This window comes from Ranitomeya imitator, chromosome 2 (assembly GCF_032444005.1).
Source record: "Ranitomeya imitator isolate aRanImi1 chromosome 2, aRanImi1.pri, whole genome shotgun sequence".
NCBI classification, from domain to species: domain Eukaryota; kingdom Metazoa; phylum Chordata; class Amphibia; order Anura; family Dendrobatidae; genus Ranitomeya; species Ranitomeya imitator.
In genome coordinates, this window is record NC_091283.1 from 272,783,359 (window position 1) to 272,797,268 (window position 13,910).

Sequence of the window (13,910 nt, forward strand, 5' to 3'; positions counted from 1 at the left end):
GATGATGCTGTATGGTGGCTCGCTTTTTGTGGGACAAGATGACGTTTTCAGCGGTACCATGGTTATTTATATCCGTCTTTTTGATCGCGTGTTATTCCACTTTTGGTTTGGCGGTATGATAATAAAGCGTCATTTTTTGCTTCATTTTTTTTACGGTGTTCACTGAAGGGGTTAACTAGTGGGACAGTTTTATAGGTCGGGTCGCTACAGACACGGCTATACTAAATATGTGTACTTTTATAGTTTTTTTTTATTTAGATAAAGAAATGTATTTATTGGAACAATATAATTTTTTTTTTTCTTTATTTAGGTTTTTTTTTTTTTAAATATGTGAATATATATATTTTTTAACTTTTTTACATTGCCCCAGGGGGGGGGACACATCACATTATAGTGACAGATCACTGATCTGACACTTTGCACAGCACTGTGTCAGATCAGCGATCACACAGGCACTGCAGGAAGGCTTGAAGCCACCTCCGTGCAGGTCCTGGAAGGCCCCCCACGGCCATTTTGGATCCAGGCCTGCAAGGAGGAGGAGGTAGGAGACCCTCTGAGCAATGCGATCACATTGCGTTGCTCCGAGGGTCTCAGGAAAGCATGCAGGGTGCCCCCTCCCTGCGCGATGCTTCCCTGTGCCGCCAGAATGCTGCGATCATCTTTGATCACAGCGTTCCAGAGGTTAATGTGCCAGGAGCGGTCTGTGACATATTGCCGGTTGTCAGCTGCGATAGTCAACTGACACCTGGCCGCGCTTCCCCTGTGTGCGTGGCTGATCACGCTGGACATACTATTCCGTCCATGGCATGGGAAGTAGGGCCCACCCGACATGGATGGAATAGTACATCCAATGGTAGAAAGATGTTAAGAAATTAAGGTCAGTCAGTCTGAAAAATTTGGAAAATTTTGAAAGTGTCCCCAAGTGCAGTGGCAAAAACCATCAAGCGCTACATAGAAACTGGCTCACATGAGGACCTCCCCAGGAAAGAAAGACCAAGAGTCACCTCTGCTTCTGAGGATGAGTTTATCCGAGTCACCAGCCTCAGAAATCGCAAGTTAACAGCAGCTCAGATTAGAGACCAGGTCAATGCCTCACAGAGTTCTAGCAGCAGATACATCTCTACAACAACTGTTAAGAGGAGACTTTGTGCAGCAGGCCTTCATGGTAAAATGGCTGCTAGGAAACCACTGCTAAGGACCGGCAACAAGCAAAAGAGACTTGTTTGGGCTAAAAAACACAAGGAATGGACATTAGGCCAGTGGAAATCTGTGCTTTGGTCTGATGAGTCCAAATTTGAGATCTTTGGTTCCAACCACTGTGTCTTTGTGCGACGCAGAAAAGGTGAATGGATGGACTCTACATGCCTGGTTCCCACCGTGAAGCATGGAGGAGGAGGTGTCATGGTGTGGGGGTGCTTTGCTGGTGGCACTGTTACATAGTTACATAGTTACTATGTTCAACCCATAGCCTAACCTAACATGCCCTAACATGTTGATCCAGAGGAAGGCAAAAAAAACCCCATGTGGCAAAGAGTAAGCTCCACCTTGGGGAAAAAAATTCCTTCCCGACTCCACATACGGCAATCAGACTAGTTCCCTTGATCAACGCCCTATCAAGGAATCTAGTGTATATACCCTGTAACATTATACTTTTCCAGAAATGTATCCAGTCCCCTCTTAAATATAAGTAATGAATCACTCATTACAACATCATACGGCAGAGAGTTCCATAGTCTCACTGCTCTTACAGTAAAGAATCCGCGTCTGTTATTATGCTTAAACCTTTTTTCATCCAGACGTAGAGACGTAGAGCCAGACGTAAAACCCCTTGTCCCGGTTTCAGGTCTATGATTAAAAAGATCATCAGAAAGGTCTTTGTACTGTCCCCTCATATATTTATACATTAAAATAAGATCACCCCTTAGTCTTCGTTTTTCCAAACTAAATAGCCCCAAGTGTAATAACCTATCTTGGTATTGCAGACCCCCCAGTCCTCTAATAACCTTGGTCGCTCTTCTCTGCACCCGCTCCACTTCAGCTATGTTGGGGATTTATTCAAAATTGAAGGCATACTGAACCAGCATGGCGACCACAGCATCTTGCAGCTGCATGTTATTCCATCCGGTTTGCGTTTAATTGGACCATCATTTAGTTTTCAACAGGACAATGACCCCAAACACCTCCAGGCTGTGTAAGAGCTATTTGGCCAAGAAGGAGAGTGATGGGGTGCTACGCCAGATGACCTGGCCTCCACAGTCACCAGACCTGAACCCAATCGAGATGGTTTGGGGTGAGCTGGACCGCAGAGTGAAGGCAAAAGGGCCAACAAGTGCTAAGCATCTCTGGGAACTCCTTCAAGATTGTTGGAAGACCATTCCCAGTGACTACCTCTTGAAGCTCATGAAGAGAATGCCAAGAGTGTGCAAAGCAGTCATCAAAGCAAAAGGTGGCTACTTTGAAGAGCCTAGAATATAAGACATAATTTTAGTTGTTTCACACTTTTTTGTTAAGTATATAATTCCACATGTGTTAATTCATAGTTTTGATGCCTTCAGTGTGAATGTACAATTTTCATAGTCATGAAAATAGAGGAAAATCTTTACATGAGAAGGTGTGTCCAAACTTTTGGTCTGTACTGTATCTTTCTCAGTCTCATTCTTCTCCCTCTCTCTCTAACTCTTGTTCTTCCTTCCTTCCTCTCTCATACCTTCCTTCCGCTCTCTCTCACTCTCATTCTTCCTTCCTCTCTCTCTCACTCTCGTTTTTACTTTTTTCTTTCCTCTCTTTTTCTTTCTTGATTCCTTCCTTTCTCTATCACTCTTGTTCTTCTTTCCTTCCATTCTCTCTCTCACTTTAGTTTTTCCTTGCTTCCTTTCTTTATCACACTTGTTTTTCCTAACTTTCTCTCTCTCTCACTGTTCTTCCTTCCTTTATCACTCTTGTCCTCCCTTCCATTCTCTCTCTCACTCTTGTCCTCCCTTCCATTCTCTCTCTCACTCTCGTTCTTCCTTCCTTCCATTCTCGCTCACTCTCGTTCTTCCTTCCTTTCTCTATCACTCTCGTTCCTCTTTCCTTCCTTTTTCTCTCTCTCACTCTCGCTCTTCCTTCCTTTCTCTATCACTCTCGTTTCCTTCCTTCTTTTCTCTAGCACTCTTGTTCTTCCTTCCTTTTTCTCTCTCTCACTTTCTTTCTTCCTTTCTCTATCACTCTTGTTCTTTCTTCCTTCCTTTCCCTCTCACTCTCATTCTTCCTTCCTCCATTCGTTCCTTTCTTCAGTGGCAGCCGTTGCTTGAGGGGCTCTAGACTCCGGTAGGGGAGAGCTGGAGTCTTTGGCTGAATGTGTCTTCCAGGAGCAGCAGCGGGGAATGTAACAAAATGAATAGAATATTCCTTCACCCTCCAGCAGATCGGGAACATTAACCTCTAGTGCTGAACAGTTGGTTGTATGAAAACATGAATTTCATATCTGCAGAAAAAAAGATGGTGCGATCCAGGGACAGAGCTGACGAGAATTGCAATCTGCTTCACACCAGCAGCAGAATTATTCCCCATCATGTAAGGCTTTTATTCAGTAGTAAAAGATGAGAAAGTGATTATACAGGGTAATTACATGGAAAAAGGAGGGAGAAGGGAAGAAAGAAGGAGAGAAAGAAGGAAAGAAAGAAGGAGAGAGAGAAAGGAAAGAAAGAAGAAAAGAGAAGGAAAGAGAGAAAAAGAGAGAAGGAAAGAAAGGAGAGAAATTAGGAGAGAAAGAAGGAAAGAGAATGAAAGAGAAGGAAAAAAAGGAGAGAAAGAAGGAGAGAACAAAGGAGAGAGAAGGAGGGAGAGAAGGAAAGAGAGAAGGAAAGAGAAGGAAAGAGAGAAGGAAAGAGAGAAGGAGAGAGAGAAGGAAACAAAGTAGGAGAAAAAGAAGGTAGGAAAGAAGGAAGGAAGGAAGGAAGGAAGGAAGGAAGAAAGGAAGGAAGGAAGGAAGGAAGAAAGAAAAGAAGGAAGGAAAAAAGGAAAAAAGGAAGGAAAGAGGGAAGGAAAAAAGAAGTAAGGAAGGAAAGAAGAAAAGGAAGGAAAGAAGGAAGGAAAGAAAGTGGGAAGGAAGGAAATAAGGAAGCAAAGAAGGAAGGAAAGAAGGAAAGAAACAAAGAAGGAAGGAAAGAAAGACTGAAAGAAGGAAAGAAAGAAAGACGGAAAGAAGGAGGAAGGAAAGAAAGAAGGAAGGAAAGAGGGAAAAAGGAAGGACCGAAAGAAGGAAAGAAATAAGGAAAGAAGGAAGGAAGGCTGGAAGTAAAGAAGGAAGGAAGAAAAAAGGAAGAGCGGAAAGAAGGAAGGAGGGACAGAAACAAGGAAGGAAAGAAGGAAGGAAGGAAAGAAGGAAACAAAGGATAAGAATAAACAATGACAGATAGGTAATAGAAAAATAATTGCTAGATAATAGATAGAGAATAGATAAATAATAGATAGATAGATAGTAGCTATATAATAGAAAGTTTATAGTAGCTAGATAATATAGATAATAGATAACAAATAGATAATAAATAGTAGCTAGATAATAGATAGATAATAGATAACAGATAATAAATAGTAGCTAGATAATAGATAGATAATAGATATTATCCATCCATCTACTATCTATCTATCCATCCATCCATTATCCATCCATCCATTTCTCTGGTCCTGCAGGCAGTACATTTGCAGGATTGTGTCCTGGTTGCTTTTTGCTGTGAACGACGGCCCCTCGCTCTTGGTATCTGATGCATTATAACATCTGTTCGCCTGCACATAATTGATAATCGCCATTTGGCTGCTGCAGCGCTGTCCCCCTGGTCATCCTCAGCCACACAGAAGCTCATACACGCCTGGTGACAACCCTGGAGGGCGGTCTACCCATGGCCACATCAGTCTTCACCTTCACTGCGTGGTGATAAGTGATGAGGTCAGCGATGACATCACATAGCGCGTGGCTGCATGTGATTGGTTGAGAACGACCTCGCTTTAAGGATGGATAGAACAATGCAATTATTTAGATATTTCTATGGCAGGCTGAGGGTGATGATGTCATTTTAAGTTTCCAACTTTGACTCAATGTTGGTACATTCGAACACATCATTTGATATTGTGTTTCTTACAAACGTCCTTGTTTGCACTTACATGTGCAGCATTGATTACGGAGGATGATACCATGAGTAACATTATATAATGTCTTCATCTCTGTGGGGCCCCACTGTCCGTAATACAGCTCTGCTCAGCATGATCTTCCTTGGTCATGGACAGAAGGACAGAACTACATGTTTGTTAGTTCAGAGTGTGTAGAAAGCTGCCTGACAACCCCTTACGGTCACTGAAATGGCTTCAGTTAATGGTTGTCAGTCACCCAGTAAATGTCATCTGTGTTGGAGACAAATGTACTGTAACTCCAAGGTGGTTCCAGCTCAATTTTGGAAGAAGCCAAGGAGCTAGCACTCAGTTGGAAAACTTGTGACATTCCAGCCGGGAACAACATCTCTGGATTTTGTTGGGAATGGTGGATTACTCTCCTTGACCATAGAAACAGCTTTGATCTTAGCATATTTCCTAATTCCCTCGGGTCATTGGGGAGACCCAGGTAATAGGAAATGATCCGTTGGAAAAATACGTAAGTGAGCTAAACATTCTCAAATCAGTTGCCAAATAAGAGATATCTCCAAAAGGAAGAGGTACCTATCTGTGGGCAACTCTCTCAGAATTTTGAACCTCGTCAATAGACTGGATGAGATGCCTTTGTCACAGGTTACTGACAATCGGTGAGGAGACCAAGCTCACAGGCAATAGTCCTTGGGGAAAAAAAGTAGTCTCTCTTCTAGAAAGAAGAAAGGTTTCTCATTTCAGTCAAACCAGACTCTTTCTAAGGGAAATTGTCTCTTCAAAGAGGAAGAGGACTAGAACTCCAGTGCCACCTATTGGTAGTTGCAGTACTAAAAGTCAATATCGACTCCCAACAGAGCCTTGCCCCATGACTTAGGATAAATGCCAAAGCCAGAATTTCAATTTTCAGGCACTGTGTTTTGGGGTATTGGCCATCATCAGTGCAAAGTGTGAGATCTAGTTTGGCTGGGTGAGAGGCATCTCATGGGGATTTAAGGGGTAACATTTCTCCTTGAGGAGGGTGACATGTCAAGTCTCGCACATTTGTAGACAGCTGTTTCAATGTTTTTACCCCTTGCTAGTAGTATTGATGTGATGCCATTGACATAGATTATGGAGGGGTAATAATAATAATAATAATTTTTATTTATATAGCGCCAACATATTCCGCAGCGCTTTACAAATTATAGAGGGGACTTGTACAGACAATAGACATTACAGCATAACAGAAATACAGTTCAAAACAGATACCAGGAGGAATGAGGGCCCTGCTCGCAAGCTTACAAACTATGAGGAAAAGGGGAGACACGAGAGGTGGATGGCTCTCAGTGAAGAGACCAAGCTAACAGTTGTTGGTCCATGGGAACAAAATAGTCCATCTTCTAGAAAGAAGAAAGGTTTCTCATTTCAGCCAAACCAGACTCTTTCTAATGGAAGAGACAACCTTTTAAATGTTCTTGCCCCTCGTTAGTAATCTGGGTGAAACGCCATTGACACTATTCATGGGGGGATAATTGTTCTCAGTGAAGAGACCAAACTCACAGGCAATGGTCCATAGTTAAAATAAATAGTCTCTCTTCTAAAAAGAAGAAAGCTTTCTCTTTTAGCCAAGCCAGACGCTTCCTAAGGGAAGATACACCCATTTGTGGGAAGACTGGTTGAGATGCTATTGACACAGATCATGAGAGGGTAATGGCTGTCAATAAAGAGACCAATTTCACTGGCAAAGTTCCATTGGGAAAAAGTATGCAAATGAGCTCTCTTCCAATAAGAAGATAGCTTTCGCTTATTACCCAAACCAGACACTATCAAGTTTGTAGACAGCGGTTTCCATGTTCTTGCCCCTTGTCAGAAGGCTGCATGAGATGTCACAGATCACAGAGGGGTGGGGGACTGGTTCACACTAAAGAGTTTTTGGGTGGAGTTTGATGTCTTTTGGCCACAAAATAATAGAAGGCAGGTCTTCTTAGTGACCTTCAGCACATCTCGTAGACCTACAGGTCATCTTGTTGCCCCACTAGGTGAGATCATTGTCTGTTATATATACTCTCCAGGCCTTTCAATATCTTTTGCCAAAAATGAACCAGTCTCTGTCCAGTTAAGGAGCAACCACAAATCTGACACATGATGGAAGAACATCCTAAATAAAATATCCCGATGTATAGTCTCTCCCCCCAGAGACATCTCGTTGAACCAGACGTGGTGTTAATAAAAAAATTCTCTATTCTTAAGCTTGTTAATATGTAACAGCCATTTATTTTCTGTACAACAACTGGCTGTCACATCGGGTTCGATAAAGCATTAATGGACTGGAAGAATCACAGGACCAGAGTGACTCATGAATGGATGACGGGCCAAATATCCAAAATGTATGTTATGTAATACACAGGGAATTAGAGGAAGCATAATATAGATGTATTAGAGGATGAATTGTAAAAGCAAAAGTTGACTACAATTATATAGGTTTTGTTTTGCAAAAGTATTCTCAAGAACTAGATATGTAAATCAAAAAAATAAATGAGAAGTTATAAAATTAGTTTGGATGCAAATAATAAATAAAAAGAAAAAAATAAAAAGTTATAAAACATGAGATTCTTAACCAAATCAATCAAACTTCCAGTTGAAGACAAAGTCTCTTTTTTATCAATTTTGGAAATGGCAAAGCTGACATCATTTGGCCAAATGTTTGATCGACCAATATCTTTTCCTTCACTCAACCTCCACTGAGGGAAATAAGCGACTCTCAGACATTTCTTATCTGCCTTGGAAACAAAAGGATCGGGTATCTTGAAATCGAACATGCCCTATCTATTTTTTTTCTGATCTCTGGTGTCGAGAATCGGGTTACATGAACAATAGATAGCTAGCCGGTCATGCCGAAATTGGTGGCATGGTGACCTGAATCCACGATCTCTGGGTGGAAAGAGGGTTTCATAAAGCATAGGTTGTTGGCCAGTCTTGTCGAAATAGGTGACATGGTGACCCGAATCCATGATCTCTGGGTGGAAAGAGGGCTGCATAAACAATAGATGGTTGGCCGGTCTAGCCAAAATCGGTGGTGTTTTTTACGGCTTTTATCTAATGTATATGGCAACCTGAAGAGAAGACTGCATATTACTACTGAGGAAGGAACAAGATAGAGGGAGACAATCAAGACAATAAGAAGCCTGACACTCCAAATGCAAGGCAGGATGTTCTCAAGACCAGATTTGATGCCAAAGGAATAACAAGACCATATTAGAAAATTTTTGAAGAAGGTTGAGGATATTAGTTTAGACCTTGCAAACAGGTTTTTGAGAATTACTTTTAGTGATATTGAGTACAAAAACCTCAGAGGAAAGGCTAGCATTGAGTAGTACAATATGCTTCTACATATGTTGTGACCTTACATGTTGACAAGATTTATGTTGATCTTACCTGTGGATGTTCATTTCCCGAGGTGGTCGCCTTGCTTTGTCGTAAGCCACTTTGGCAAATACCCCAACAATGAATATGAAGGTGATAACCCCACAGGTGATGTATACAGTGGTGTTGGTTTTGTCATTGAGTGGGTCATAGGCATCAACCTCCACCATGACATCGTTCGGTTTGGTGGTCACGACCCAAATTAACTTCTTACACTGAATTTGGTCCAGTCTTTTGCTTCGTTGTTCACAGCAATATCGTAAAGAACAAGTCCCACAACAGTAGGGATGAGTGGTGTGGTTACAGTCAAACTCTTTGTCCCATTGACCACTTACATCATAATAGCCCAAGCACTTCTCATAAGGAAGGGCAACTGGGTTCTTTACCTTCCTAGTGGTGACTGGAACGGGCACAGCTGTGGCATTAAGGTCTTTCCCTTTGGGAGCGTTGGCAGTTTTTTTGGCTGGACCTTGGTTCTTGTTCCCTTTAGCTTTTGCCGCGGCTTCACAATGATAAAGAAGACCAAGTGGATCTAAGTAGACCACAAGAAGTAACACGTGTTGCCACCTCATGATCAACCGGTACTAGCCTTGAACCTTGAAAATAAGGTGAGGCTGATGTTTCTTTTTTTTTTCCGTCTCTAGTGGATATACGGCAAAATGTAATCTGTAGGCTTGAATTAAAGACCTATATGTAGAGTCCCCTCCAATCTGACATTGTCCATAAGCTCTTTCCTTTCTCCGTCATCGAGATATCCCACCGGTGGAAGACTTCGAAGTCATACAACTTATCCGGGATTGAGTGTTGCCTAAATGTTCAACCTGTAGATTAGTTTCCGGATACATCCCAATGAGATCGGTGATAAGATTTTGTAGATGATGACCTTATGCATGTCGTGTGACGCTTTAGTCCATTATTAACGTCGGCAAATCCTGGATGTGGGGAATAGAAAATGAAAATCTGATTAACAATACCAGCTCTCTACCCCTCCTGATGTGTATAATACCCACTGCCCCATGGGGCTAGATCCATAAAGTAGATAGTGTCTCTCTGCATGTATAATGCACGTTACCAGCTAGCAGCTGACTCTGTATATTAATTCAAAGACAGAGAAGAAGGCAGAAAAAAAGGAGACATAATATTGATTTTCAAAGCTTCTTTTCCCTTTTTCTGAAAGTCTGGGTGAGTGGATTCTGGATGGTGGAGCTTCAGGATCCCATGAGGAAGCCTTCGGCATCAAACGACTCTGATTGCAGACACATCAAGGAAAAGCTCAGGAACGAGCTTTGGTACATCATAAGTGGTCTAAGTCCCAGCTCACTTATTCTTCACCACTCGATATCTGGAGACGTGACTCCGGGAAGCCTTATCCAAGCATAACCCCCTCCTCTAAAAATTCTCAGCCAAGATTCTTACATCACGAGAGTTTTAAATCATACAACCGTACCCCATCCCCCTCTCCCAGTCGCTCCGGCTACATCTGCCATGGAATAAATCTACCCATGTTTAATCCCGAGAACTAAAAATATACAAATTGTGAAGGCAGCCATGCAAAGCTTGGGTCGTTAGCCATTGCATACAGTCTAGAGCATCATCTGCAAACCCCATGCATGATCCTACAGCCAAGAGGCCGGTACTCACCCTCATCTCTCACTGCAGATGTTAAAAGCTGTTCTTCAATGAATAGGAGAAGCTGCTGCCTGCACTAGTAAAACAAGAGGAGGAGATGTTCTCTGTGTAGGTCCACCCACAGTGGTTTTATCCCTGCATCAATTGATACAGGCGTCACCATTTCACTAGTTAAGGAGCGTGTTTACCCCGGGATGAGTGATCACGGAGAGCTCTTTGAGGGGTAGATTTGGATGGTGAGGAGAAGGATGGTGGTGGGAGAGGAGGGGTTGGGAGCTGCAGACTAATTTGATGTCTAGGGCTGGAAGACGAGATCATGTCCAAGTCTTTCGTAAGGAAGCACGTTCCTTTCTGTCATATAACGATGTGGGGAAATCAATGGGTTTATCCTAGAAAGGACACGAGTGGGGATCACAAATGTAATGGGGGATATTCATGACTGCGCTTCAGAGCGGGCAGAGGAGCAGATGACGCGCAGGCTTTTCTCCACTATCATATGGGACATGTTATATGGATGCCGGTCCTCTTCCTCACTACTTGGTTCTCCTGTTATTGTGAGGAGCAGCCAAGGATAAATCCCTTGTACCAAGAGCTGGCAACCTAGGCACCAACATTTGCCAATCAAGGCACCATAAGACCTGGCCGTCATTAACTCTTTGTTATAGCTTTACCTTCGAGCAGTGGCTTAGGGTACTTCCTGCTTGGGAAGATTTGCAGACAGGTAGCAAGTAAAGAGTTAAAGAGGACGTGGCTTAAGGTAGCATCGTACAATAGAGGATCGGCTGTAGAGCAGCGATGGCTCCCCAGGGGAGATCCAAACTATAAGAGATGAAGTATTAGGAAGGAGCATTTACATATTCACAGGAGTGAAGAGAAAGGAAAGATAAAACATATAGATGCCAATATACATACACCCGCAGGAAGAAATGCACATGCACACATATACAGTACAAACCAAAAGTATGGACACACCTTCTCATTTAAAGATTTTTCTGTATTTTCATGACTATGAAAATTGTACATTCACACTGAAGGCATCAAAACTATGAATTAACACATGTGGAATTATATACTTAACAAAAAAGTGTGAAACAACTGAAAATATGTCTTATATTGTAGGTTCTTCAAAGTAGCCACCTTTTGCTTTGATGACTGCTTTGCACACTCTTGGCATTCTCTTGATGAGGTTCAAGAGGTAGTCACCGGAAATGGTCTTCCAACAATCTTGAAGGAGTTCCCAGAGATGCTTAGCACTTGTTGGCCCTTTTGCCTTCACTCTGCTGTCCAGCTCACCCCAAACCATCTCAATTGGGTTCAGGTCTGGTGACTGGAGGCCAGGTCATCTGGCGTAGCACCCCATCACTCTCCTTCTTGGTCAAATAGCCCTTACACAGCCTGGAGGTGTGTCTGGGGTCATTGTCCTATTGAAAAATAAATGATGGTCCAACTAAACGCAAACCAGAAGGAATAGCATGCTGCTGCAAAATGCTGTGGTAGCCATGCTGGTTCAGTATGCCTTCAATTTTGAATAAATCCCTAAAAGTGTCACCAGCAAAGCACCCCCACACCATCACACCTCCTCCTCCATGCTTCACGGTGGGAACCAGGCATGTAGAGTCCATCCGTTCGCACAAAGACACAGTGGTTGGAACCAAAGATCTCAAATTTGGACTCATCAGACCAAAGCACAGATTTCCACTGGTCTAATGTCCATTCCTTGTGTTCTTTAGCCCAAACAAGTCTCTTCTGCTTGTTGCCGGTCCTTAGCAGTGGTTTCCTAGCAGCCATTTTACCATGAAGGCCTGCTGCACAAAGCCTCCTCTTAACAATTGTTGTAGAGATGTATCTGCTGCTAGAATTCTGTGAGGCATTGACCTGGTCTCTAATCTGAGCTGCTGTTAACTTGCGATTTCTGAGGCTGGTGACTCGGATAAACTTATCCTCAGAAGCAGAGGTGACTCTTGGTCTTCCTTTCCTGGGGCGGTCCTCATGTGAGCCAGTTTCTTGGTAGCCCTTGAAGGTTTTTTCAACAGCATTTGGGGACACGTTCAAAGTTTTCCCAATTTTTCGGACTGACTGACCTTCATTTCTTAAAGTAATGATGGCCACTTGTTTTTCTTTACTTAGCTGCTTTTTTCTTGCCATAATACAAATTCTAACAGTCTATTCAGTAGGACTATCAGCTATGTATCCACCAGACTTCTGCACAACACAACTGATGGTCCCAACACCATTTATAATTATTATTATTCATTTTTATAGTGCCATTTATTCCATGGCGCTTTACATGTGAACGGGGCAAATATAGACAAGAACAATAAACATGAGTAAAACAAGGCACACACAAGTACAGGAGGAGAGAGGACCCTGCCCGCGAGGGCTCACAGTCTACATGGGTGAGGATACACTAGGTTAGGGTAGAGCTGGTCATGTGGCGGTTCAGTATACTGGGGATCACTGCAGGTTGTAGGCTTGTCAAGAAATGCAAGAAAATCCCACTTATTAAACCTGACAGGGCACACCTGTGAAGTGAAAACCATTCCCGGTGACTTCCTCTTGAAGCTCATCAAGAGAATGCCAAGAGTGTGCAAAGCAGTCATCAAAGCAAAAGGTGGCTACTTTGAAGAACCTACAATATAAGACATATTTTCAGTTGTTTCACACTTTTTTGTTAAGTATATAATTCCACATGTGTTAATTCATAGTTTTGATGCCTTCAGTGTGAATGTACAATTTTCATAGTCATGAAAATACAGAAAAATCTTTAAATGAGAAGGTGTGTCCAAACTTTTGGTCTGTACTGTACTGTACATACATACATACACATACAAACACATATACATATACAAATAATACAAACACACACACACATATATACATACAAACACACACATACTAACAGACATATACACATACAAACATGGTGGCTCAGTGGTTAGGCCTGTAGCCTTGCAGCGCTGGAATCCTGGGTTCAAATCCCACCTTGGACAATATCTGCAAAAAGTTAGTATGTTCTCCCCGTGTTTGCGTGGGTGTTCTCCGGTTTCCTCCCACATTCCAAAGACATACATTCTAGATTGTGAGCCCCAATGGGGACAGTGCCAATAATGTTTGTAAAACGCTGTGGAATTAATGGTACTATATAAATGAGCAAAATAAATACATACAAACACACGTATATATTTATTTAGTAAGGGAAGATGGGAGATGACGGAGCTCTGCTACACAGGGATGCTTATCGGCAGCCAGTCACATATTACAGGTTTTTTATTGATTGCGTACTGATTTACGATCATAGTGAAGAATAGGGGCAGGAGGGTCGGGATGAAGTGTGTGAAGATCCACGGCAAGAGCAGAGCAGCAGTAGAGGATGCGCTGTACGTAATGAAGTCTATGTGTTCGTTATCCCATAGGAGTCAGAACTGGCTTCCAGTGATGATACCTCACTAGCTCACAACTAGTTAGGGATACTGAGCTCACAGAGTGTCAGACTTCAGATCTGGAAAATACAGAACTCTTAATTAAAGTCCCAAATGATTAGTAATGGGTGTTACAGACATGGGGCGGCAAGTCTGCTGCTACACCAGTCGTACTCTGTCACTGATAACCTCTATAGCTTTTACCTGTAATACCACTCCCGACCACATGGTGTGCTGTTAGTAGAAGGCTAGCACAGAGCGGAAGCTCAGGTCAATCACTGCCACCTAGTGGTCAAACATATAGTGCACAAATTTAGGTTTTCTTCTCTGCTGCACTAATTT

At 42.5% G+C, this 13,910-nt stretch overlaps 1 protein-coding gene across 24 annotated transcripts in view; it reads right to left on the reverse strand.

Moving 5' to 3' along the window:
* Positions 1-10,369, reverse strand: part of SHISA6 (shisa family member 6) — a 306,509-nt gene extending 296,140 nt beyond the window's left edge. For 13 of the 24 annotated variants that reach the window (XM_069749258.1, XM_069749256.1, XM_069749254.1 and 10 more), the window contains exons 1-2: positions 10,162-10,267; positions 8,533-9,452 (exon numbers count right to left, since the gene is read on the reverse strand). In XM_069749258.1, coding sequence (XP_069605359.1) covers positions 8,533-9,092 — 560 coding nt within the window. In that variant the 5' untranslated portion in view covers positions 9,093-9,452; positions 10,162-10,267. Of the gene's footprint in view, positions 1-8,532; positions 10,120-10,161 lie in introns of those variants that run through there. The other 11 variants (XM_069749237.1, XM_069749234.1, XM_069749233.1 and 8 more) reach the window with 8 other exon arrangements.
* Between the last annotated feature and the right edge of the window lie 3,541 nt (positions 10,370-13,910).